Raw genomic sequence first — 26,485 nt, 5'->3', positions numbered from 1 at the left:
GGATCTTAAGTGTGTTCGCTTTGAACCAACAAACTGCAACGGTTTTCTATTTCAGGATAATAAACCAGTGACTCATAAAGCATCACTTACAAAATAGCTGTTGAAGCTTTCATTTAAGTCTGAGACACTCGTTTCTGATGAGTATGATCTGGGAATGTCGTAGCAGTCCTGGGATCCAAAATCTGCAATGAAAAAAAAAACATAATTATAATAAATCAACACATAATTACAACAAAAGTTTGATGCATCCATGTGGGGTAACAACAAAGTGTTTAGCCTTTATATTTTGGTATTGGTGTTAGATGAAGTAGCTAATGCATGTAGCCACCACAGGAACAACCACCAAGCCTGCAAAAGCTTTTAAGACAAATGAGTCTGTCAGATGGGGAAGCCTGAGTGGGGCAAATAATTGGAATAAGACATGGTTCTCTTTAAAGCCCTGAAAGTGAGTCTTAATATGTGAGTAAAAACATTTAAACTAGGTTAAATAAAAAAAACCTGGGGCATTGCTGGGAGGTAGTTGTTTATATAAAGTCAGCTTTAGCTCCATCACATGTAGAGACAAACATGCACAGCAGACTTAGATGTTCAGGCTGAATCTATGCGGGTCATCAGGTAGATCTGTGAGATGTACTTTCTTTTTCCCTCTACACCGATTTCCATTGCAACACAGAGTAGCAAAACACAAACCTAACATTTAAACCATCATTTACCTTCTGCAATGACTTGTGCCACCACTAGAGGGAGCAGTAAGTGGAAGAGGAAATTCCTAACCCACATTAATTCACCTGTGGTCAAGTGTTACAGTACTATTGTAGCGTCACTGAATGGCCTGATTCTTGACCCTCAGGTCAGAGAAACAGCCTGGGTCAACTTGATCCTGGCTGCTACGACAATCTACAGTTTCTTTCACAGGAGACTGAATGTCTGTCAACCACCCCTTTAATCTGAATGCCTTTATCTGACTGCTGTTCCATTCGCAAGACGAAGGACACTTCAAGATTTAAAATAATCATTTTTAATAAACTCTTTTCACTGTCTATTACAATGTTCATAAATAATCATCATGGTTCCTTATAACGGGGTTTAATTACTGAAACAAATTATTATTCTTTGGTTAATAAAATTTATTATTTATGATAATCAGTAATGTTTAACAGTGACAAGAAGATCTGCACTTATACACAATCATACAGGGCACAGTAAATCAGGTTAAGGTTAACGGCATTCACATGATTCTTTTCTCATCCACGAGAACTTCCTATCTTCAGGGAAGGCGTGTTCCTGAGGTATGTTTAATCTTCCTGTCAAAACCTGATTCGTTAGACCAGGAAATGCCCATCTTATAAAACAGAACTCTCAGCATTTTGTGAATGAGTTCTAGAGAAGTGGGAAGGCCGCCCAACGCTCTTTAACCAACAAGTGATCTCGGTCACGCTGGCAGAATTGCTACGACACAACAAACGACACCTGCAGAACAAAGCTGACGCTACGAGATTCCTTAAGAATCTGCTCAGACGCAAACCAATTCCACACCTGTGTGCCTGCGGCATCTCTAGGACCAGAGAGTCTGTACCACTGGTCTTCCCTACCGGACCGAGTACCCAGAGGCTGATCAACATCCTCCCTTGACCTCCGGATCTGAACAGAGGGTCGTCTGAACGGTGAGGTAGAACACAAGATTGTGTCTGTATGCTCTTTAATAAGAACAACTTTAGTTTATCTGCAAACCAAATTCTTTCTACCCAGAATGCATCTTCTCTCAAGATACACGTTCTGAGAACATTGCATTCACCCGCAAACAAACACACTTCCAGCTTAGATTCATCCATTCACAGGGTTGCTATTTAATACCAAAGTATTTAATACCAAAGCTTTTATAAATTGTCTTTTAAATTGTCACATTTTAAATTGTTAAGTAATAAAATTCTTAACTTTTTAAACTTGACTCTTCATTTAAATAAACACAGAGTGTGTGTATATTGATCATTGAACGAACAAAGATCTTTAGCTCTTCTGAATTAACAAATAACTTTGCTATCAAATTAAATCTTTAAAATTAAATATTAATCTTTAGCGCCTCGTGATATTTATCTTGAGAGGCGCTATAGAAATGACGTTCTTCTTCTTCTTTTGATTAAACGTAAACCAAGCAAGTTGGTGTATGAATTTACGTCAATTATGTACATATATCCGTATACATGCATGTAAATTTCATCCATTAATTTGTTTGATCTTTCTTAGGAATTAAAACATAAGCTGAATAGCAACAGCCTTTAATTCCTAAATATGTAGTCATTAACCGCTACACTATTCAGAAAAGATGCATTTATTGTGAGGTTTAGATATCTTCCTCTGATTGTGTTACCTGTCATTAAAAACTGTAATTGTGTCTTGGTGATATTTTTACCACTCGGAGGACAGAATTTTTAAAGTTGGACAGTAAATGCTTTGATAACTTGTGTAATTTGATGGTGAAGCTTTGAAGAAACGATCCAACAAAAGGGAGTGAAAAGTGCACCCAGAGAAAGACCAGACCCTAACCCTAATCCAAGGACAGAGGAAGTTTCGTTTAATACAAACCTTTGTGTCGACGTAAAGACTCCATAGTGTTGCTGCGTGAATTCTTATTTCCGGCACTCGTTGGCACACAGTAATTTCCATCTATCTCTGCAGCTGAGCGAGGCACACAATAGGTGTCCGTGGGTGAGCGCTCAGCAGGAGGTGGCGGGAGTCCTGAGGAGGAACTGAGAGAAGGCTTGGGCGGCCTAGGAGGAGGTACTACATCGCTCTCGTAGCTTCCCAACGTTGTGGATGTGGACAGTGTACGTGGAACCTGGTATGTAGAGTTTGAGCCAGGTGTCGGTGGGATGTCGTAACTAACAGAAAGATTGCGTATCTGTGTCTCCACTGAGGCCTTTCTGATTGGCGTGTTAAAGACGTAAAGCTCAGAGGCGTCCCCGCCGTCCGGGTGGGCCGTTGGCGAAGAGGCCGACTTGGGGAGCAGCACAGTGTCCTGCGAGTAGCTGCGAGGGAGGTGATAGATGCCGCTGTCGCTCGATAGCGAGGCACCGCGTGAGGGCGGAGAGTCGTAAAAGGAAGGAGCAGAGGTTGGAGGTTGATGCTGTGGGAAGAAGCCATTGTGGGAAATTTGCTTAGTTGAGGAAGAGGAGAACGTAGGCGTGCGATGAGATGGAAGGTTGTCATTCAGGTCAGTCTCGGAAGAGGTAGACTTGGAGCACTCAGCAGGAGCTCTGACAACACAAAAACATGGATTCAGAAAAGCAGAAACATAAAATCAGCTCCATTTGCAAGCTACAGTTAGTCATTTTTAGAGCTCTAATCTGTAGTCTTGCGCAAATCTTGCCATATTAGTATTTCTTTGAGAACCACGTGGAGAACCTTATCACTTTGCAGCTGCTGTGCGATTCCATCATGCAGGCAAAACCATCATAATCAGTACATTATTGGGTCAAACACACACAAAGTATTTTTAATCTACAGGGTGAGCTGTTCTATCTCTTTATACCCACTCCTAAAAGTCACCATTTACATTTAAGGTCACAAAAATAAAATGTTTTTTGTTGTTTTCACTTCATCGCCACACAAGAAGGAAGTTCCAGCTGGTTGTCTGGACACTCACAAACTAGCTTGTGGAGTCTTGCTCTCACACTCCTCCAGGAGCAAATACTCCTGGTTGTTCTCCTCCGATGGAGGCAGACACTCCACTGAGCTACAAACCGTACAGAAGAAACAAAGGCAAGAGCAGCAATAGTTCAAATGAAGACAAAGAGGAAATGTCTGGAAGCTGCAGACAGAAGTGTTAAGAGACAGGCGTTCAGAGAATCGGTCTCACCTGTTGGGTTCAGGCTTTTTGCTTTCACAGTTTGCAAGCCACAGGTAATCCTGAACCTCTGAACTGGACTGAGGCTCCAATTGTCTCACGCTGACGGGTTGGTAAGGAGGCGGCACGTTAGGCAGCACCAATGCCGTTTGACCAGCGACGTTACCCAGAATGGGGTGTGGGGGGATGTCCACCACAGATTGGGGGCCAGCTTTTGCAGCATCTGTAGGTAAAAGCAAAAAAGTAAGAGCTGGTGAGCATGCATCCTGTTCTTCCACAGCAAAACAAGAATGTTAAGAAAAAAAAAAAACAATTTGGCTGCAAAGAGTAAACTTAAAGAGGATTTTTTTTATACAGCAGCTCCACTAGTATAAGTCTAGACTATCGTTGGGCGATAGGCAGGCTACATGTTTTAATGCCTCTGAATTTTTCTCACAGATGGGACATTAAACATTTCAAATCAGCATCTTTTGTTGCAACATTCTCTCTCTCTCTCTCTCATATATATATATATATATATATATATATATATATATATATATATATATATAAAGAGAGAGAGAGAGAGAGAGAGAGAGAGAGAGAGAGAGAGAGAGAGAGAGAGAGAGAGAGAGAGAGAGAGAGAGAGAGAGAGAGTTGAATAAGGACACTTGTGAGTGGTGGATATCTGTGTGCAGTGTGTCAGGTTCACAAACACCTAAACCTCATCGGTGCAAATATATTGTCAATTTTTGGCCTGACTAATGACAACATTTTATCAATCACCCCACCACAGTTTCCAACATTATCACTTTCAGGACGACCCAACCTTTTTTTTTAAATGAATTGGAAATTCTCCCAGAATGTATACAGGTCCTTCTAAAAAAATTAGCATATTGTGATAAAGTTCATTATTGTCTGTAATGTGCTGATAAACATTAGACTTTCAAATATATTAGATTCATTACACACACAACTGAAGTAGTTCAAGCCTTTTGTTTCTATATTGATGATTTTGGCATACAGTTCATGAAAACCCAAAATTCCCATCTCAAAAAATTAGCATTGTCCAGACCATTCGCAAGCTTGCGGTCTCCGTCTTTGTCGACTGATAGTTAAAAATTGGGGCATATCTCCGTCAGCCTCCATGAGCCAAACAGAGGACTCTTGCGTTGACGCATAATGGCGTTGCGTGTTTCTGTCCCAACACAGACGGAGAAGTATAATTTCAGCTTAAGCAAGCATGTAGCGACAGTGGAGAGGAAAGCTCCCCTTAAACAGGAAGAAACCAACAGAACCTGGCTCCGAATGAGCAGCCATCCGCCGCAACTCACTGGTGGTTTAAGAAGACACATTTCATTCCAATCAGGTATGAAGCAGAGAAACACCTGAAACATGATAGTGCGTGTGCTGTCCAGCTCAGTGGCCTAGTGGTAGAGTGTCTGCCCTGAGACTGGGAGATCAGGGTTCGATTCCTGGTCGGGTCATACCAAAGGCTTTGAAAAAATGGGACCCAATGCCTCTCTGCTTGACACTCAGCATTAAGGGGTTGGATTGGGGGGTTAAACCACCAAATGGTTCCCGAGCGCGGCTGTGTCTGCAGCTCACCGCTCCCCCAGGGGATGGGTCAAATGCGGAGAACAAATTTCGCACACACATCAGTGTGTGTGACAACTAATGGAACTTTAACTTTAGAGGGGGAAATGCTTATATTCTATAGTATCTTCCCATGAGGCCATCTGGTTGCAGAACCTTTGAAAATAAATGAAATTAGCGGACTAATGTTAACCTATACAGGGAGTGCAGAATTATTAGGCAAATGAGTATTTTGTCCACATCATCCTCTTCATGCATGTTGTCTTACTCCAAGCTGTATAGGCTCGAAAGCCTACTACCAGTTAAGCATATTAGGTGATGTGCATCTCTGTAATGAGAAGGGGTGTGGTCTAATGACATCAACACCCTATATCAGGTGTGCATAATTATTAGGCAACTTCCTTTCCTTTGGCAAAATGGGTCAAAAGAAGGACTTGACAGGCTCAGAAATGTCAAAAATAGTGAGATATCTTGCAGAGGGATGCAGCGGTCTTAAAATTGCAAAGCTTCTGAAGCGTGATCATCGAACAATCAAGCGTTTCATTCAAAATAGTCAACAAAGAAGCGTGTGGACAAACCAAGGCGCAAAATAACTGCCCATGAACTGAGAAAAGTCGAGCGTGCAGCTGCCAAGATGCCACTTGCCATCAGTTTGGCCATATTTCAGAGCTACAACATCACTGAAGTGCCCAAAAGCACAAGGTGTGCAATACTCAGAGACATGGCCAAGGTAAGAAAGGTTGAAAGACGACCACCACTGAACAAGACACACAAGCTGAAACGTCAAGACTGGGCCAAGAAATATCTCAAGACTGATTTTTCTAAGGTTTTATGGACTGATGAAATGAGAGTGAGTCTTGACGGGCCAGATGGATGGGCCCGTGGCTGGATTGGTAAAGGGCAGAGAGCTCCAGTCCGACTCAGACGCCAGCAAGGTGGAGGTGGAGTACTGGTTTGGGCTGGTATCATCAAAGATTGAGCTTGTGGGGCCTTTTCGGGTTGAGGATGGAGTCAAGCTCAACTCCCAGTCCTACTGCCAGTTTCTGGAAGACACCTTCTTCAAGCAGTGGTACAGGAAGAAGTCTGCATCCTTCAAGAAAAACACGATTTTCATGCAGGACAATGCTCCATCACACGCGTCCAAGTACTCCACAGCATGGCTGGCAAGAAAGGGTATAAAAGAAGAAAAACTAATGACATTGCCTCCTTGTTCACCTGATCTGAACCCCATTGAGAACCTGTGGTCCATCATCAAATGTGAGATTTACAAGGAGGGAAAACAGTACACCTCTCTGAACAGTGTCTGGGAGGCTGTGGTTGCTGCTGCACGCAATGTTGATGGTGAACAGATCAAAACGCTGACAGAATCCATGGATGGCAGGCTTTTGAGTGTCCTTGCAAATAAAGGTGACTATATTGGTCGCTGATTTGTTTTTGTATTGTTTTTGAATGTCAGAAATGTATATGTGGGAATGTGGAGATGTTATATTGGTTTCACTGGTAAAAAGAAATAATTGAAATGGGTATATATTTGTTTTTTGTTAAGTTACCTAATAATTATGCACAGTAATAGTCACCTGCACACACACAGATATCCCTCTAAAATAGCTCAAACTAAAAACAAACTAAAAACTACTTCTAAAAACATTCAGCTTTGATATTAATGAGTTGTTTGGGTTCATTGAGAACATGGTTGTTGTTCAATAATAAAATTATTCCTCAAAAATACAACTTGCCTAATAATTCTGCACTCCCTGTAGCTCCTGTTGATCCCCCAGAGCACCAGAAGGGTCTAAAACTGCTCTTACTGTGACTCTGTAAGGCCAGCTGAGACTGAATAGGTCATGTAGGTGTCTTGTGAAGTCAAGAATAAGGTAAACAGCAAGTTGTGTTTGCAAATACAAACTCTGGCAGAGTGAAAACTGATTCAAGCGGTTTCCTAGCAACCTGACTCCAATACAACACTGCAGTGCAGTCTTTAGAAAATGTTCAACTTTACATCTTTATAGGAGGTCTGAACTTGAACAAGACATTAAATGTAAGCTCACTCTGGAAAAAAGCACGTGTCTGAGTAATCCAGTACTGTATGTGCTGAACTCCTCCTCTGATGATGTCTGCAGCAGCTAATGTCTTCATGATCATTCAGCATGGTAAACAATGTATACAGCTCTCCAGAGATGGGAATTGTGGCTTTCAACAAGTCATCTCCATGCCGTGTTTTTGTTCTGCTCAGCAGTTGAACCAGGTTCCTTCACTGTGCTGATTGAAAATCACGTGGTTTAGTTGCTGAGCTGAAGAAAAACATGACATGGAGATGACTTGTTGAAGCCACAATTCCCCATCTCTGCAGTTCTCAGTTCAAAAGAAACTTTTACACAAATAAAGCTAATTGTGGTGAAAACTGCTGGATTAAGAGTAAACTGTAGTTGTTGCTGTGAATTTAGTTGTACGTCACCATGAGCCTGTACTCTCATCATTTCTTATCAAGAGTACACATGATGCCTAATTAAATACTTGATTCTTTTTTATTTTTGCCTTCCCACACATTTGTCTCAGACAGTTTTATCAAGGTCTTTGCTTTGTCACAAGGTGAGTTATCAAATTTTAGAGTCCTTTTCAAACCCTTCTGCCTGAGCTCACTGTTGTGCTGCATTCAGTGACAAGATGGTTGAGTTTTTTTTTCTACCAATCTACATTTATTTTCTCTATTCATGTGTCTTAACGAAAACAAGGTCGCAGAGTTCTCTTCTATAAAAACTTTCCCTTTTATAAAGCGGCAGTTTCTTTTCTCTTTTATGCTCCGAGTTTAACGCTTTAGAGTTGGTTTATGAGGAAGAGAGAAAATCCCCACCTCGTGTACTAATCTATATCTCCTACACGGTCAGAGACCTCATTCCTCAAGCCCTTCCCAACATATCTGTCTTCAATATCTGTTCAGCTACTAAATACTCTACAAGTATTGTAGCCACACACAACAGAAGAGTGGGAGTTGGGTCACACATGCAGAGAAGTGAGAGCTGATGGAGAGCCAAGGACGTTCTTTCCGAAGAGAGAGGCCCGTCTGCAAAACTATCTGTCTTTTTACCCAGTTTCTCCTTAGAGAGTTTGTCAGTTACCTCGAAAATAGGTTTAGTCAGCTCTAACAATTGTTGGTGAATAAATGTTAATGGTAAGGATCCCTGTAACAAGGCACTGTTTGAAGAATTCCCTTGTAGCAGCATAATCATGAAAATCTTGAAAAGTTCCTTTTCCTGTAGAGAACAAGTTTTGCACTTGTAGCCAAAAAAAATAAAAATAAAAGAGTAAAAAAATGGCAGTGAGGTGCAAGAAGTACATGTTACAATCAGACTCCCCAAAAAGGAAGGAGCAGTAGACAAAGGGGAATGAAAAGCAGATAAGATGCCAAGAGCAAAGGAAAGTCAGCGAGACCTCTAGGCACACAATGCTTTGACTATCCAGGATTGGGAACATGGGTAACACGAGCCTCGATGCACACATGGATCAGCACATGGATCATCAGTCCCCGGCTAAAAACTGTGCTGAATATAAGCCTTCTAGCACACAAATGAAACTCCTTCAGCGAAACAGAAGTTTGGAAAGTACATCAGTAGATTTAAACACCCAAAAAATGTGGAAAAGCTAACCCAGTTGCACTATTAACAGATCTATTATTACACTGGTAATAGCACTATTTGAACCTAATTATACTTCATCATCTCCACAAGGGAGAGATGCACATGCATTGACTATTTTATTTTTGGACTTCTGACACCTGGGGAGTGCTGCAAATCATTTCCCTGCCAGGACAACAGAGGGCATAGCACTATTCTGAGGTATCCTGCCACCATTACAATCATGTATTTGGTCCACAATAGTGTATTTACTACTGTGTTTACATAGTTTTAATATATTTCAAAGACTTTTTAAGGTGGGTGAATTTGTCCCTCATTCTCCTTCACCTCTTGATGCAACCGGCACCTCTAAGCCCATGTTTCTCATTTCCATCCATGAATAAAAGGCTTGCTGTGTGTCTTTGTACATTTTCAGTCACATGTGGACAAATGTTCATATTTTCAGACTTTTTCAGCGAGTTTTTCAATCTGTTCTGTGTCTGCAGCTAAATATCTTTTTTTGAAGTAGTAATGGTGGTGCTGTTGATGAATTCAAAGGAAGCAGCATCCTGACCAATCACAGGTTTGCGGTTTCACTTTTGATGGACGTTTAAATTTTTGGGCACATCTCTGTCACCCTCTGTGAGCCTGTCGGAGAGCCCTTGCGCCGATGTTGACGTTGCTCGTCTCCGTACCGATTCACATGGAGGAGTATAAATTAGGCTTTAGTCATGGCAGGAAAACCAGTAAAAGCTAAGAGTTGTAATTCAGGACTTCATTGCTCAGATTGCAAAGACCTGTGGCTAAAGGCTGATTCATGCTTCTCCGTCAGCTCCGCAAGGGACAGACACGCACGGATTGACGGAAGCGCTTTGCTCTCATACTTCTCCGTCCCCTGGGGAGTGTTGCAAAGCAATTCCCTGCCAGGACAACAGAGGGCGTAGCGCTGTTCTGTGGTATCCTGTCATGTATCCGATCCAAGATGGTGTGTTTATTAGGGCTGCAACAAACGATTATTTGGATAATCAATTAATCGGATGGGGTCTCGACACGATTAATCGATTAATCGGATTACATAGGGACATTTTTAAAAACTGCTAGGGAAACGTTATTTTTCTCCTTCCTTCACTTTATTAAACACAACATTATTAGAAAACAGTTCAATAGCAGAAAAACAACATGCCATCACCTAAATTGTCTTATAAGGTGTATAGGCAGAGACCCTAAGCTACACCTATCTGTGACCTAAAATGCTTGGTCCAAGTTAAACAGCTTAAAGAGCAAGTCAACCCCTACCAGAGTCTAACTCCACTCCCGCTTCATGTTTGAAAAATGCAACACATGCTGTTGCCTGGCAGACCGAGAGGGCGGAGCCGCTAACAAATACACACACACTCAGGCTCATGACAGCATTGTGACATCATAATGTACCAGTTTACATCATAGCATACTTCTTAGCCAATAGCGATGGCAGATTTAAATTAAAATACAGTGCAGAGTTTTTACCTGACAACGGCACAACACTGCCAGTTTGAGGCAGAATATTTAAATTTTAACTAAGATGCACTGAAGTGCCAAATTATTGACGACACGTGTCTGCAGCACGATTAGACACTCGTTTATTTAGTTTATCAGCAAAAAAAAGTTTATTTGGGGGTGACTTGCTCTTTAAGGGCAATTCTCATCTGTTTTGTTTGATCTCATCTGTAGACATTTATTATAACTGGGGATGTCAAACAACTAATTTTTAAATGTAATTAAACATAGGCTGTGAATTAATCAAAATTAATCACTATTTCCAAAAATAACTGAAACAATACCAAATAAAACAAAAATAAATGAATGCCATCCTCCTTGCAATGATGCCCTGGGCAACTGCCATAAAGTCACATCAAGAAATGTTGCTGATCATTCCAATGATCCCAAATAGACTCACATTAGGCCACATGAAAGCAACTGAACCCAAAAATATATTAACCAGTATATAACTGCACTCTCACACAACACGCCTGCAGCAACAGTTAGGACTCCTCCCTCCCTTTTAAGAGCGTTTTCGCTTCTGAGGACATTGTGGTTGTAAAGCCACATGTTAGTAGTCTGGCCACGGTGTGATCAACCAGTTTCTGCGGGAATGTGACGGCGGAACCGGTTCGCAGCGGCGCGAGTCCCCCCCCCCCCCCCCCGGTCTATCTAATAGCGTCGCGCTTACAATTTTATAGACTTTTTTAACGAGCTTAGGGCATGTCTAGCCTGTGTAATAATCCGGGGCTTGGGTGAATCACTTTTGAAAAGTTTTTAACTTACCCGGACACAGAACTCTCTCCTTCCTCGCTGATGATTCTGACATGCTTGCGTTTAAGACGCTGCATCACCACTGCAGCACTCCCGTGCCATGCCAAGTCTGACCTACAAACGTTGCATGTCTTCGCCTGATTCAACTGAAAATGCTCCCAAGCTTTAGAAGTTTTTACTTTTTTGGGGTCTCGCTGCTTCTGCCATGTTCCTCTTACACCTGCCGGCTCTCCACCGGTCTGCGCGCAACGGAGGGCGGGAGGGGAGGGGGCTTTTGGAAGAGTTGCGCAACACAACGAATCGATGACGCAATTCGTTGCCAACGCTTTTAGTAATCGATTTTCATCGAATTTATCGATTCGTTGTTGCAGCCCTAGTGTTTATATTGTGTTTTGTTGTATATAAGAGACTTTTTAACACGGACAAATTTGTCTCTTATTCTCCTCCACCTCTTCATGCGCTCGCCACCTCTAAACCCACGGTTCCTGTCATTTCCGTCCACAAATAAAACGGTTGCTGCGTATCTTTTCACTCCTCCAGTCACGGGGGAATTAAACGTTCATATTTTAGTTTTTTCATGAGGTATTCTTCAAGCTTCTCTGTGTCTGCCGCTAGTTATTCTCGGCTCTTTATGTTTTTGAGGGCGCAATGGCGGCGGTGTAGCCGACAGTGGTGCCCTGACCAATCACAAGCTTATGTTCTCCGTCTCGTTCGATGGATGTTTTAAAAAGTGGGCTTGACTCCATACGTGCTTGCTGGGGCCCTACGCAAGGACGGATAATGGCGTTGCATGTCTCCGCACTGACGCAGACGGAGAAGCATGAATCAGCCTTAACTCTACAATAACAGCCCTTACCTTCATCGGTCGGGTTAAAGCCACAGATGTCACAGATGTGGCGAACCCACTTGTTCATCTCGTCTTCGGTGTCAGCCACCAGGTAGAAGATGCGGTCAAAGGTCTTGATGTCAAATATGAAGCTGTGCCCAAATTCTTTCCTTTTGAACGTCAACCCGGCATCCACCTGAGAGGAGAAGTTGTACGTCAATACAAACGTAGCTGAGAAACAAACGATCTTAGTCAGAAAAAAATGACAGCATTCTAGCATCTTTACAGTTACGTTTATTAACATGTATTTAAATCTTTTTCAAATTTAAAGAAAGCATTATTCTGTCCAAAAAAAGAAAGGAAAATAAATTGAACTTTTGGTAGGGCTTAACGACCTTGATGTGATTTTGAACAACGTGATCACGTGATAGTCAAAGCTGTGGTTTTTTTGCAGAGCTCCTGACTGACCCAGGATCTGTTTTGGCAACTAACTTTCTAGAAAACTTCACTGAGCTTCTCTCTGTTATCATAACGGTCTTTGAATATTTTCTTATAACTGATGACTTTGATACTGACGTTGATGATGCCAATGACACATCTGCAGAGCAATTCCATGGAGTGCTTGAATTATTGGATGTACGTGGTCCAACACACACTCAAGGTCACAAACTAGATTTAATCTCAGCCAAATATGTTGATGTCTCAGACGTTAAGGATATGGGCCTTTCTGACCATTTCTGTGAGCTCTTTTGGATCTCACTTTCACCTTCTACCCACCACACTTCAGTTGTTCGGAAAAAAAAATTAAGGTATCAGTGATCACACTGCTTTGGTTGCTATAAAACGTATGAGTATGTCAATAACAAACTGAGTTGAGTCACTTCTAAATCATTTCAACTGCAAAACTCTTGAAGCCATCGACACCAAAGTACTCGAAAAGGTCAAACTTATCTCTGGCAAATAAAAAATTCCATGGAGGCTCATGAAATCAATTAAAAATACAAAAAGAAAGTGCAGGAAAGCTGAGCATAAACGGAGGACAAGTAACCTACCAGACCTTCAAAATGCAGCTGTGCACATACAACTCTGAAATAAATAAAGCGAGACAATCCTTTTTCTCTGCTTGTGTGTGCTGTGTTCTGTTTGCCACTGTCAAGATGCTAACTAATCTCCCAACATAGTTTGGCCCTGACTTCATATCCAAATTTAAGTGTAATGAGTTTGCAACTTTTTCAATGAGAAAATCGTTAACATCAGATTGGTCATTCATTCCTCCACGTCAACCAACACAACCAGACGTGTCAATACAGATTCAGGCAAAACGTGTGTGCTGGTGATCCTTGATCTCAGTGCAGCTTTTGATACTGTGGACCGCAACAACCTTCTCCATAGGCTCACGACCTAAGGGGGATTTTCAGGCACATACTTAGATCTCGAAGACAGGGGTTATGTTGTTTAATCTTTTGAGAGTCTTCGTCATCTTCCTCCGCTTATCCGGGTCACGGGGGCAGCATCACAACTAGGGAGCTCCAGACCGTTCTCTCCCAGGCCACCTCCACCAGCTCCTCAGGCAGGACCCCAAGGCGTTCCCGGACCAGATTGAAGATGTAACCTCTCCAACGTGTCCTGGGTCGACCCGGGGGCCTCCTGCCGGCAGGAAATGCCTGAAACACCTCCCCAGGGAGGCGTCCAGGAGGCATCCTGACCAGATGCCCAAACCACCTCAACTGGCTCCTTTCGATCCGGAAGAGCAGCGGTTCTACTCCGAGTCCCTCCCGAATGTCCGAGCTCCTCACCCTATCTCTAAGGCTGAGCCCGGTCACCCTACGGATGAAACTCATTTTGACCGCTTGTATCCGTGATCTCGTTCTTTCGGTCATTACCCAAAGCTCATGACCATAGGTGAGGATTGGGACGTAGATCGACCGGTAAATCGAGAGCCTGGCTTTCTGACCCAGCAACCTCTTCACCACGACAGATCGGCTCAGCGTCCGCATCACTGCAGACGCCGAACCAATCCACCTGTCAATCTCCCGATCCCTCCTACCCTCACTCGTGAACAAGATCCCGAGATACTTAAACTCCTCCACTTGAGGTAGGACCTCTCCCCCAACCCGAAGTTGGCAAGCCACCCTTTTCAGGTCTTTTGACAGTATGTTTGTAAATGTTACGGTACATTGAGGATATTGTGCTGAATCTTTATTTGAAGAAAATCGTGAATCACAAATTGAAAACCGCAATATCTGCCAGTAAAATCACAATTCAATTTTTTTCCTAAAATCATCGCTTTAGAAATGTAGACAAAATTCATAAATATCAGGTTTGATTTTCAAAAGCAACTTTTTGCATTGATGTCCAAAAATCAGTAAGGTGATATCAACAGAACCACAAAACCAAGAAAAATACTATACCCAGATTTCATGAGATCTACAGTAGAAATATGATACTCAGTTTGCAGGGCAGCAGTCAACAAGGAGCTATACCTGATCACACAAGTTGAGATCAATCACACGAATGGGTTTCTTAGCATGGTCATTCTTGTAGTACTCCAGCACATCTGGGTCGCCTGTAAGACGGCCACTGCGAAGAACAAACCACCTCTTCTTCCATGCCTGCAGGGAGAGCAGAATTGAGGTCAAAGGTTAGATGTATGTCCTCACAATGACTGTGCCATTCCAAGATTACAACAGTTTGACCAAATGCTTTATTTTTGTCCATTTCTCCAGCGATTTCGAGCATGGCTTGCATCTCTGTTTACAGCTGCAACATTCTCACTAAAGAATATAGAGAGCCAGAGGGAAAAAGGCCTGAAACCAGATGTGTCTGGGATATCCAGAACAAAAGCCACATAGTTTAGGCTAGCACCCCGACTTAAGTGAAAAACCTAATCTATAAAGGGAAACAGGCAATTAGGTCTTCTCTTTTATTCAATGCAACGTGCTGTCCCTGAGGACTGAGAGCTATATTGCTCACAAAAGTTTAAATTTAAATGCAACAAAGAGAGGAAAAATAGCTGAAAGCAGAGCAGTGACTTTACAAGTTAAACAAGAAAGTGTTTACTATAAAACAAGGAAATACAAAAGACACGCAAGGACCAGCCATTTTACCTGCATGGCTTAATGACAGAGAGTTTGAAGATTTACAAACTTTTTACTGAAAGATCCACAAACGTGTGGAATCAAAAGAATCATCTCCAGAACTTTATTGGTACACTTCCACCATTTACAAACAGACAAACATCTATCTCATTCTTGTATAAATCTCATCTGAGGTGTTTGGAGTTGGTTGTGTAGGTATCTTTTAATTACCTGCATTAGGACATGTGAGAACTGCTGCAAGTCTGTGATTTATGCTCGCACAGTGTTTTACAACGTCTTGAAATATGCTACAACCCTGACCAGAGGAAATCTGAGTTTTACAGCCATATTGGAACTCTCTGAGCTTTGGGGCCTAATCTGGGGGCAGAAAACCCTGGTTGGAAAAGAAGCTGTTCAAGGGATTTATTGTTTGAACACACATATAATCTCAGTGAACACCTGACCTGCACTTGCATTTAAATTTCAAGAGTTTATAATTTCAACAAAAATGTAAGTATTTTCTGGACCAATGAAGACTGAGTTAGGAGTCACATGACTTGGGTGTTGTTTGATGTAGAAATTCAGAGTCAAAGAAAGCTTAAAAAAAATAATAATAATAAAGCCAACAAAAACCTTGTGGAACTCAGAAAATAAGGTCAGAAAACAGGTTTAATTTAAAATAAGACCAAATATTAAATTCCATTTACGGCTCAAATCACAACAAATATTAAAATGAAAGTCCCCTGTGTCTTATGCATAAACATAAATAAGGTCAAGTTAGTGAAAGAACCACTGAGAAAAGAGAAAACACACCAAACTGGTGTGAGGGAATCAAACCGAAAGCTTGGTGTTAAGATTGGGTCTGTTTTAACAATGCTGTAGGTTTGTTTTTGGACAAGAAAGTTTCAGCATGTTTTTTTTATCCACAGGGTGTCGCTTGTTAGTGGGCCAAACCCCAAACCGAGACAGCGTCAGACCTTTCCTCTTCAACAAGAGGACAAAGACACAAGGGAAACAGAAGTATGTGTTTTTAATGAAAGATCCACAAACGTATGCACCACTTCCAACCCAAAAAGACAATTCCCATCAAACACCAACACACACACATGCAGCACATGCTTTAAACACTGGCTCTAAAGGCTTGTGTTGTATAATCACAAACACACCCACACAGAGCAAACTAGGCTTCAACTTATTAAAACCTACATCCTTTGAGGGAGGCTCTCCTCAATATGAAATTCATGTCAAAACGCTAAAGATAGCGTGGAAAATGCACACCGATTCCCGGTGTTGTGCTGGACAGAGACGGTGGGTGTGGAGAGAGTACCTCTCCCTCTCTCTCCAGCATATGACAAAGCAATCCTGGGTCATGTTACCCTGTGGGGAACAGAAAGACCAAGAGCTTGGGTTACAGAGAGGCCAGGCCAGCACAGGGCAAGTGTTGACAACTGGGAAACAAGCTCAAAAACAGGGGCAAGGGAGATCTGTTCAACATAGATGCAATGATGGAGGACAATTCCCTTTAGATACAGAAAAAATACTCAACTAAATCAAGTCTTGTACGTTTGATTATACTGTTTAATTAAAAATATATTTGTCCAATAAAAATTTTTCATATCAACAGTAAGTATAAAGTCAATGTATTAAATTTAGCTGTTAAAACTGATAGCAAATCTGCTAAACAAGCTAGCTTTTAAAAACAAACACAGCCTCAGAACTCTCCCTATCCCATTGGCTATCATACCTTGACCACATCCCACTGATACCAGAACCCACATTTCCAGAGGAAACGATATAGCGCTAAACACCAGTCGTAGTTTTCTACATCAAACGTCTTTTGTTGTCCGTGACTTCAAATGGTGTTTTCTTTTTGGGACTCGAGTAGTTTGTCCTAAAGTTGAAGTGAGGTTTGTAGACAAATACGAGCAAACCATTTCATTTTTTTTATGTCAACAATATTTTTATATCTATACTATGTTGGATCACTGTGTTTTAGGCTTGTTTGTTTTACAGATTTACCACTGAAGCTAAAATTCAAACTTATGTACACTTGAACTGAATTTGAAAAACAAAACACTTGATATTTTTTCATGTCAAGATTGTGGAAAATATGCCTTCATGAAAAATCAACAATGAATGAAGTGAAAAACATATTTAAAATACTTAATAGCAGTAAACAAATTAAAGCCTGCGGCACACCGCAGACAGACGCGCCGTGCCGCTAAAGCGCCGCAGTTTTGAGAAGTCAAGTGGTCACACAGGATGCGCCGCTCCGCTGAGCGCTTCTTGGAAAGTTGCTCGATAGTCACAACATCACGTGGGACATGAGAACAGGAAGCGGGAAGTGACTATTGTTCATAAGTGATCAAACTTGCCATCGTGTTTTGTGAGACTATTTCCTCAAAAATGAGTAAGCATAGTACTTATTAGAATATTTTAGGATCAATAGTACTTAAAAGTTATCAAAACTGCAGCTGGGTTTGTGCCAGCAGTACATGGTACTTGTAAAGTACTCTGCAATGTTGTAAACAGCCACAGCGCTTGAAATGGAACCGGCGACCACCTTCAGTGCCTTGGTGCTTCTGGGATGCGGTGCAGCACTCCCCGTGTAGCCACTCTCATTACCTATAATGGCTTCTACTTAAAATGGCGGCGGGACGCGGCCCGTTTTTCTCCAGTGTGCCCTAGGCTAAAGGCTACAACTATGCACCATTTCCAACCCAAAGCAAAGATAGGCACTTAACTAACTATATCAACAACACACTGAGTGTGGAGAACAACAAATTATATTTGTATATGCAGTAAAAAGCATCCATCACGGAGAAATTCTGAACCAATAGATGTTTTCTAAAAGGATCAAATAAACAAACATGTTACAATTTTGAAATCAGACATTTCTGTCAAATCCTCACACTGTCTTATAGTTGGGGTCAAGCACAACTAAAACATGAGTGGAAACACTGAGGAAAATCTTCAAAGACTGTTTTTCACTGCCACATTAACAAGCTGCAGCAATTCTAGGACAAAAAGCTGTATGGCTGCCAGACTTTCTCTCTTCCATCTGTGGGACTTTACACAGATTTTCTAAATGCACAATTAGGTGCTGAATCTTTTTTTGCCATCCAACCAGCATTTGCTGCCAGAAAATACTTAGATACAGACAACTGAGAAGGCAAGTTCAAAGTAGCTTCCTGATGGTCACAAGGAGCTACTCTCAACTGACAATGCATCAAACAATAAATATGTTTGTATGCAAAAAAGTCACTGGACCCATTTGCATGAAATGCAGCAGCCTCTTTAAAACCCAAAGGCTAACAGTTTTTCCATTTTTCTTCTAACTTAAACATAACCTTAAGAGAAAAAAAATCGTACATGAACGTGTTCCATAATCCTTGCTGTAAGTGAATTTTAACTGACTTGTGATTGAACAAGAACCAACAACTTTCACGATAAGTGAAAGTCCGCAACAGAAACAAATTAGCTAACTCATTTACTTAAGCATCAATTTACAATCTAGATGAACTCTTATATAAGTTATGGCAAAAACAGCAAACTGCTGCAAGTATTCAACCTGACAAAAATATACAGCAGGATTGTCTTCATATAGGAATGTTGTCACTGAGCCTGGTTATGACATCCTCATGACCTGATGTAATAGGTTTCTCCTGCAGGAAAACGCTTTCTCTCTGTTTCAGAAAATACACATTCACTTGTTTATACAGATAAATTAAGGTGGTTGACCTGCATCCCTTTTATTTATTTTTGTATTAAGGCACAGCTCAACTTAACAGCACACAATTCTCCAAGATACATTTTTGCAGTGTGTGTGTGTATATATATATATATATATATATATATATATATATATATATATATATATATATGATAAACGGAGGAGGAAGTGATACCACCAACATCGGCGGTACTCTGAGGAAGGCTACAGTGTTATCTGAAACGTGTCAGTTTAAAAGACAGGGTATCTGCAGGCTTGAGGGAGCCAAATTTAAGACTTTTTAAGACCTTTTTAAGGCCATTTTGACCAAATTTAAGCTTTTTTTATTATTTAATTTAAGCTATAATTTCCAGCTATTGCCTGGAATCGGTCCTAACCATGTCGCGAATGTGGGATTAGCCATCCATTTACCATTGAACTTGCACTTCTCCATGGCGCAAGCTCCCACTAGCTTAACCAGCTAATGTGCTCATCTAAAAATAGCCCCCTTTCACAACCAGCTGAATGTGTACGGTTCCGCTTACGCCAACATCGTACACAAAAAATGCTGAACACTAACTAGAAATTCACGAAAAAGTCATAGAAATAAACTAATCTAGTTTATTGGGTCTTTGGTAATTTAAGACCTTTGGAAACTGTATTTAAGGATTATTTGTCATTTTTAAGGATTTTCAAGGCCTTAAATTTGGAAAAGTAAATTTAAGACTTTTTAAGACTTTTTAAGGACCCGCGGATACCCTGAAAAGATAAAAACAAATCTTTACTACGTTGAATCAAGCAATGCAGTCTGACAGATCACGCAGAACGAACGTACAAAAGATGTTCAGCTAGATAGCTAAAAAGATATTTCTTATATTTAGGGATGTGTATTGGCAAGAATATGGCAATACAATATATGACAGGATACGAAAAGTCAGACAATATTTGCAATTTTTTAGACTGAACGTAACCGAAAAACTTAGGTCAGATGTTTGTAAAACACATTCAGTGTTATAACGATGTCCTAATGTTTCGTCAGAAAGAAGGTGGTGAAAACTGCGTCAACTAGCAGTCAGACTTTGAATTGCACAGAACAAAAAAGAAAACCAAAGCTAATGTTTGCATGTAAATACTCAATAAAAATATATATACACTGCTTTTATACATGAATTCAATATCTGAACATGAAATATTGCGATATTTCAGTGTATCGATATTTTCTTACATCCCTACTTATATTCATGTAATGTCGGTTTTTGGATATAGCAGCGATATTAACATCGGATATCGGCCGACATTGTATGATGAGGTGTCTAGTCCTGCTTTTTAGTTTGATATATCCCATAGTAGTAATAGTTGTTGAGTGAATCCAAGCTGTTCTGACCCAGATATCAGTCCACTGAGGAATACGGACAAGTCCACTCCAGACTTCCTTAATCTACTTTCAAAATATTCAAATTACAAAAGCCACTTTAATTTGTAGGAGTCTAGTGTCCATCACCCCCAGCAGGGGAATGACGAAACTGGATCTTGATGAGAAGGTCTATCCTTCTTTAACCCCAACCCCAACCCTTTTTTCTTTTGCAGCTCTTCTGATAGGATGAAACACAGAGAGGCATCCTTCTCTTCTTGCCCACCCAGCTCCAATAGCCAAAGGGGCAGACAGAGAGGGTATTGAGGGGCTTGCTGACATGTTGGCAGAGAGAAGAGGGTGGCGGATTTGACAGGGGATGCCAAATGAGTGGAGTCACTCCACTTTCAGAGGACTTCTGATCGAGGATCACTAGATCATTAAAGATGCAAGAATGGAGAAGAAAACTACTGAGTACAACTCAGTGATGCTAAAGAAAAGCAACGTTAAATTGAGGGGAATATCTTTAAGCACCTACCTCCAGAGAAGAGAAAATGAATACTAAACTGAACTCTATAATCAGATGCATCCTGTAAAGCACCATGCAACAAGCACTTTTTAAAATAATGTTATTAAGATATGTGTATGCTGTTGGAAAGGCTATAATTTAATTCTGCGCAGCTTTTCTTCCCAGTAGAAGTAAAGCATGATTGCATCCAACAAACACTCACCGGCTACTTTCATAGGTACACCTGATCTATTGCTTTTAACTCAAACAGCTAAACAGACATTCACATCATGGACGTAATTATCACTTTAGAAGTGTGTGTGTGTGGGGGGGGGGGGGGGGGGATCTGCACAATATATCAAAAAGTTATCGTCATCGGGATAACAGGACGTGCGATAGGCCCATCGCAAAGCACGCCCAAAACGGCGATAAATGTTTGGTTCAAACATTTCCATCCGTGTCATACATCAGCTTTTTGTAAACCAGCTTTGTTTTTTGCGCGGAAGTATTTGACCAATCAAATGTAGCCCTTCTGATATGCGGCCAATCAGATGGATCCGTTCACGTAATATGCCCGCCCCCTACGTTGACCCTTAGGAAGGAAAGCAACACCCGAACTGAATTAGCTGTGCCGTTCCCTTGTTCGTCATGCTGGCTCAGAGCAAGGAACGCACTTTGTGCTGAGGTTTCTGGAATCAGCGCTGCTTTCAAACGTGAACGTGAGTGCGCTCGGTGTCGTTAATCATTTTTACCGGGCTGACTCCGACACGTGCCGGTGAACCAACCCACCTTCATGTCGCTAGTGTTCCACCGGGTGGTGATGTTAGCCCCAGGCTCCGGTTAGCTTCCAGCTAAAAGGCTACAGCACTCTCCTCCCAGTCCCACCCTGCTGAAGAGGGCCTGGAAAAGTTCCCCCACACATCAAAGTGATTTTTCATTTATGAGCTTTTATAACCTTGTTAATCAGGATAGTTGATTTGCTGCTGCACAGTCAGAAGCTCTGCTAGCCGGTTATCTTAAGAGGAGTTAGTTCAATTTGTTAGCTTGTAATCAGAATCATAGTTGCAGTTTCATCATCTGAGCTGCTTTTTAAGATCTAGGTAAACTTGTTCAATCTGGGGTTAAAACCAAACGTTTTCACGTATTGTCCATGTAGTTTTTTTTTTTTTTTTTTGGCCAGTTCCTCTTCTGAAAGGTAGACAATTGTTTTTCCCTTTCCCTCAGAAAATCTTAATTTTCTCCTAGTTTGGCCCAGCACAGATTACTTCCCAATTACAGCAACAGCCTTATAGCATAACCACATAAGTGGAGAAAATGTTCAGTAGCAATGAGAGAATTTGCTGTTGCATTTAAGTGATGTTAACTGTTATTTAACATTTAAACTTATTTTCATATTTTATTTATTCAAAAACCCTGGTAAGGGATGTTTTTCTGTATTTGGAGCATCAGAAAAAGTTTTATGGTGGAGGTGATGTTTTAAAGTCACTGAGAAACTGCATGCATGCAGTTTGTTGTTTTGCTGCTAATACAGTAGAAGGTGCAGCTGCATACTTTTGCAATAAAAATGTTATGTTGTAATGGAATTCATGCATTAGTTTTTGTTTGCTTTGAACCCAGAGCAGACGTCACACGCCAGAAGACATCAACACTGCATAGTTTAGTATTTGTTCATTTATCGCAAGTAATATCGATATCGCAATATTAAGCACTGTTATCGAATATTGCAGGTTTTCCTAATATTGTGCAGACCTAATATATATATATATATATATATATATATATATATATATATATATATATATATATATATATATATATATATAGTCACCACTTTGTCAAATGCACCAAATCAGTCCAGCTCCCAACACTTCCATTATTTTAGGGAGGTTCAACATGCACGGGTTTTCTTGAATGTAAACCTGATGTTTTTGTACTTGATGAACCTTTTTCATTGGTTTGTGGTTAATCGGTTCCTTTTTCCTCATCAACAGCCAAGAGGAAGTGCTAGTTTAGACATAGAAGAAGTAAGCATGTCAGCATGCAACTGGTTGAACCAACTGCCCTGTCTGAGTGGGCTGTGGGAGAATGACCTGCATCCCAGCTGACTCATCCCTGGCTAGGACAGCTTCATCAAGAGAAAAAGTCGATGTAAAGAAGGTCAACCTTTTGGAATTTATAGGATATTAATGCAGCACTAACCAGCATGTCAGTACTGATCCGTTTGCACTGGAGTTGACTCATTGAGAACATATATTTTAAGGAAAATGCAAAAGTAAATTGTCAAATAAGGAATGGCATAGTTTGCGTAGGAATAAATAACTGTTTAATTTAAATGGACTTGCTGCCGTTTCTATGATCAGAATTAGTATACCAATTCTGGGAAACCATTTTTTTTTCGTTAGAACAAGGAGTTGCTCCGGTCAATGAAGAAATATTTCACAACAAAGGATGCCTTACAGCCAAAACCAAAACTGCCACAATTGTTGTCCCTCTTTGTGATGAGAAATCAAGAAAGGTTAGACTAATTAGAAAAATAAAAGCAAGGACACTTCCAGAAAGTGTATCTGACATTTTGTATGTGATAAAATCCTTGATAATAAACAATGACCTTTGATGATGCAGAGAAACAAGAAAAAATATACTAGAAAACACCTAATTGTTTGACTAATTTGTGGAGAACAAATACACAATTTCAGAAGGCTATTTTGACGCTTTTGGGCTCACAGGTCTCTGTGACTATGCTGAACAAAGGCTGTTCTGAAAGGAGTGTCAAGAGCGTCAGAGGTTTTAGCACTCATGGCCTTGGTGACGAGTACTGCAGTGAGAGAAAAAGGGCAGAAACAAAAGCTCCTCTATGTTTAGAGCTGCAACTTGCACAAATCAGTCTTTGTTAGCAGGACATGACTGGGATTCTTGCAAAACAGCTATTTTTATATCCTTGAACAAGAGAGAGGGCAGTCGATGTAAAAGTAGGCACCACCGTCATCAGCCTTCCACCTACTGGAAGGAAAGGGGACTTTGGTAGGGGAAAATGTTCATGTCTCACATTCACAAATTTGATGGTTGGCCAGGGGCACCAGTAGCCTCAAGGTGAATGCTTTAGATTGTTCTGTTAGCATCACAACCTTGCACAATAGTGTCTTATTCAAACTTGATGGATAAAGGAGGACACCGTTTCCTGCGGGATGAAAAGGGTTTGGCTAACATTATCTTTAGTAATATGCCCATCTATCAACAGATACAAGTTAGATTACACTGTACGGCACGTTCTACTTCTTCTGCTAAAACATTAGCTATGGTGATGACCATAAAGAGAGCACAACAGGGTGACCTGGTGCACCTGAAGGCTCTGCTGATTCCACCTTTTACCAAAATAACTCCCAAACCACTGGAGAACGTTTAGAGAAATTGTCAGTAAATATTATTCAAAATGGCTGCCACAGCTAATCGTGCTTAGCTGACCATGATTTTAAAGCTGTTGAGCTAAAATTTGAGTCGTTAAGTGTATGCAATAGAGGATTCTCAATTCTAAGTGTTAAATTGCTAAATATCTTTGGTTAAAATTTTGTCATAAATATTGGTGATGGCCCTGTTCAACTGTTAGCAAAATATCTCCGAAACCTGCATGAAATTTAAGAAAAATCCCAGGATCTCAGACTCTTGGAACCATTAGGTATTAATTGGAATGCATTATTATATCTCAGTTTTACAGATGTTCTGGTGAAATGTGTTGGTAGTGGTCAAGGGTCTGTTACGCCACATATTTAGTACATACTGTGTAAGATAATCCAAATAAAACTTCATGTGATTTGAACACAAAACTTCCTACAACCACACAAATAATGATAGATGACAAATGTCCATAATATGCCTGAAATACAAAAACACAAAAACGAAACAATGAGCCTACCAATTAAGTTCCAAGTCCGAAGTAGCCGTTGTTATTCTATAGTAATAAAGAAACTGATGATAAGCAGAGAAGTGTGCAGTTTTTGTAGTTTTTCACACATTCTGACTTAATCGAGTGCTGCAGGGCGTTGTGGGGTCTGCATGTTGGGACCTCTCCCACTTCTGACTTCCTGTTTTAAGTAATCAGGCTCGTCCCAGAGCCTCTAAAGACCTGTCACAGCTAGATTAGCAGGAGTTTGCTGAGGAAACCGTTTACAAATGTACATTTACGTCAGCTATTAACAGCCAACTGAAAACAAAGGAATTTCTGTTTATAAGAATATCTATGAGTGTAAGTCATTCTCAAAATTAGGTTTTAGGATTTAAATACATTTTTTATAACTTTATTATACACATAAATGGATGTAAAATAACTAAAATAGCTTGAGAAATGAACAAAGTTCATCAAATTTCTTATTAAAGGAATCGATCACTTAAATTTTCACCAACATTTAATTTAAGGGGTCCATGGTCACAATAAATAAGCCCGATTTTAAAGTTTTAAAAAATGCCTCATCTCAAATACTTTTTCTGAAAGACTAACTTCCCTGTTGCGCTTGTTTCTAGCTCCTGAAATGAGTGCAACAACTTAATTCCCACAAACATTAACTCACAAAGCATTAGTTTATACCAGGGCCAGGAATTTAACTATGGTTAATTCATTAGGAAAAAAATTATGCGGTAAAAAAAATTCACGCATTTAAGCACAGCTTGCATTTCGAGCATGGCGGAACCTTTGTCATTGCACGACTTCCTCGTAGACCGAATTTCACTGACGCACACAACAATGCACAGTGCTAATGGCTACTAAAACTGAATTAAAACAGAAAGTAGTTGCCTTGCTTGGACTGATGCAGGATTTAGGAAACACGTCTGCCTCTTTTCTTAACTTGAAAAAAAACTTCCAGACAACAACGGAGTCCATGTCGAGGATATTTTTCAGAGATCGATACTGCTGCGGCTGCCCGGTGGCACCGGAAACTTTACAAAAGTTGCGGTAAGCTATATTTTTAACATTTACGTAACATCTGCGCGGCGCTGAAAGCACCCGTCAGAATAATTCAGTAGTTTATGAAAGTAGTCAGACAAACGAGAGGCACCTGGCTGCCGCTGGGAGAACGCTCAGTGTTCTCACTACTCTGTAAACAATAACAAACAATGTGTCTTAAAGTTGAAAACAGAAGTTTAAGTTAACACAGAAACACTCTAAAACTTTTCTGATGATTTTCTGCTGGGGAATTATAAGTTTCTGAGACGAGTCACTGTCTAAACATCACATGCATTACTATCATTAAGCAGCGAGGTGTGTTGAAGCTGTCATCAGCTAAGGGGCGAATGCTTAAGTACATCTCTAATGACCTTCTGACTCACAGTGATGCAGGGGACTGTTCTGTTCTGGTCCTGCTGGACCTGACTGCAGCCTTTGACACTGTCGAACATCACCTGCTACTGGAGAGGCTGAGAGACTGGGTAGGCCTATCAGGATCTGCTCTGGAGTGGTTCTCCTTTTATCTTTCTGAGTGCTCCTTTTATGTGGCCGTCTCCAAGTTTAGGTCCTCCACCACCTCTCTTACCCATGGTGTCCCACAAGGTTCTGTGCTGGGGCCTCTGCTCTTCCTCCTCTATCTGCTCCCTCTTCAGCACATCCTGAGCTCCTTCAAAGGAATCTCCTACCATCTTTAAGCAGATGACATCCAACTGTACATCTCCTTCAAGCCCCATGAGATGTCTAAGCTGCAGC

The 26,485-nt window shown here is 40.8% G+C and overlaps 1 protein-coding gene across 8 annotated transcripts in view; it reads right to left on the bottom strand.

Annotated features, from left to right (window-relative positions):
- gab1 (GRB2-associated binding protein 1) overlaps window positions 1-26,485 on the bottom strand; it is a 72,759-nt gene that overhangs the window by 16,128 nt on the left and 30,146 nt on the right. For 6 of the 8 annotated variants that reach the window (XM_070550077.1, XM_070550078.1, XM_070550079.1 and 3 more), the window contains exons 3-8: window positions 14,632-14,760; window positions 12,179-12,344; window positions 3,857-4,067; window positions 3,644-3,733; window positions 2,584-3,254; window positions 91-182 (exon numbers count right to left, since the gene is read on the bottom strand). In XM_070550077.1, the coding sequence (XP_070406178.1) occupies window positions 91-182; window positions 2,584-3,254; window positions 3,644-3,733; window positions 3,857-4,067; window positions 12,179-12,344; window positions 14,632-14,760 (1,359 nt within the window). The remainder of the gene's footprint in view (window positions 1-90; window positions 183-2,583; window positions 3,255-3,643; window positions 3,734-3,856; window positions 4,068-12,178; window positions 12,345-14,631; window positions 14,761-26,485) is intronic. The other 2 variants (XM_015965601.3, XM_015965617.3) reach the window with 1 other exon arrangement.

The sequence above is a fragment of the Nothobranchius furzeri genome, chromosome 4 (assembly GCF_043380555.1).
Source record: "Nothobranchius furzeri strain GRZ-AD chromosome 4, NfurGRZ-RIMD1, whole genome shotgun sequence".
Taxonomy (NCBI): domain Eukaryota; kingdom Metazoa; phylum Chordata; class Actinopteri; order Cyprinodontiformes; family Nothobranchiidae; genus Nothobranchius; species Nothobranchius furzeri.
Note: the sequence above shows the minus strand (reverse complement) of the source record. Positions and strands in the feature narration are given on the sequence as shown.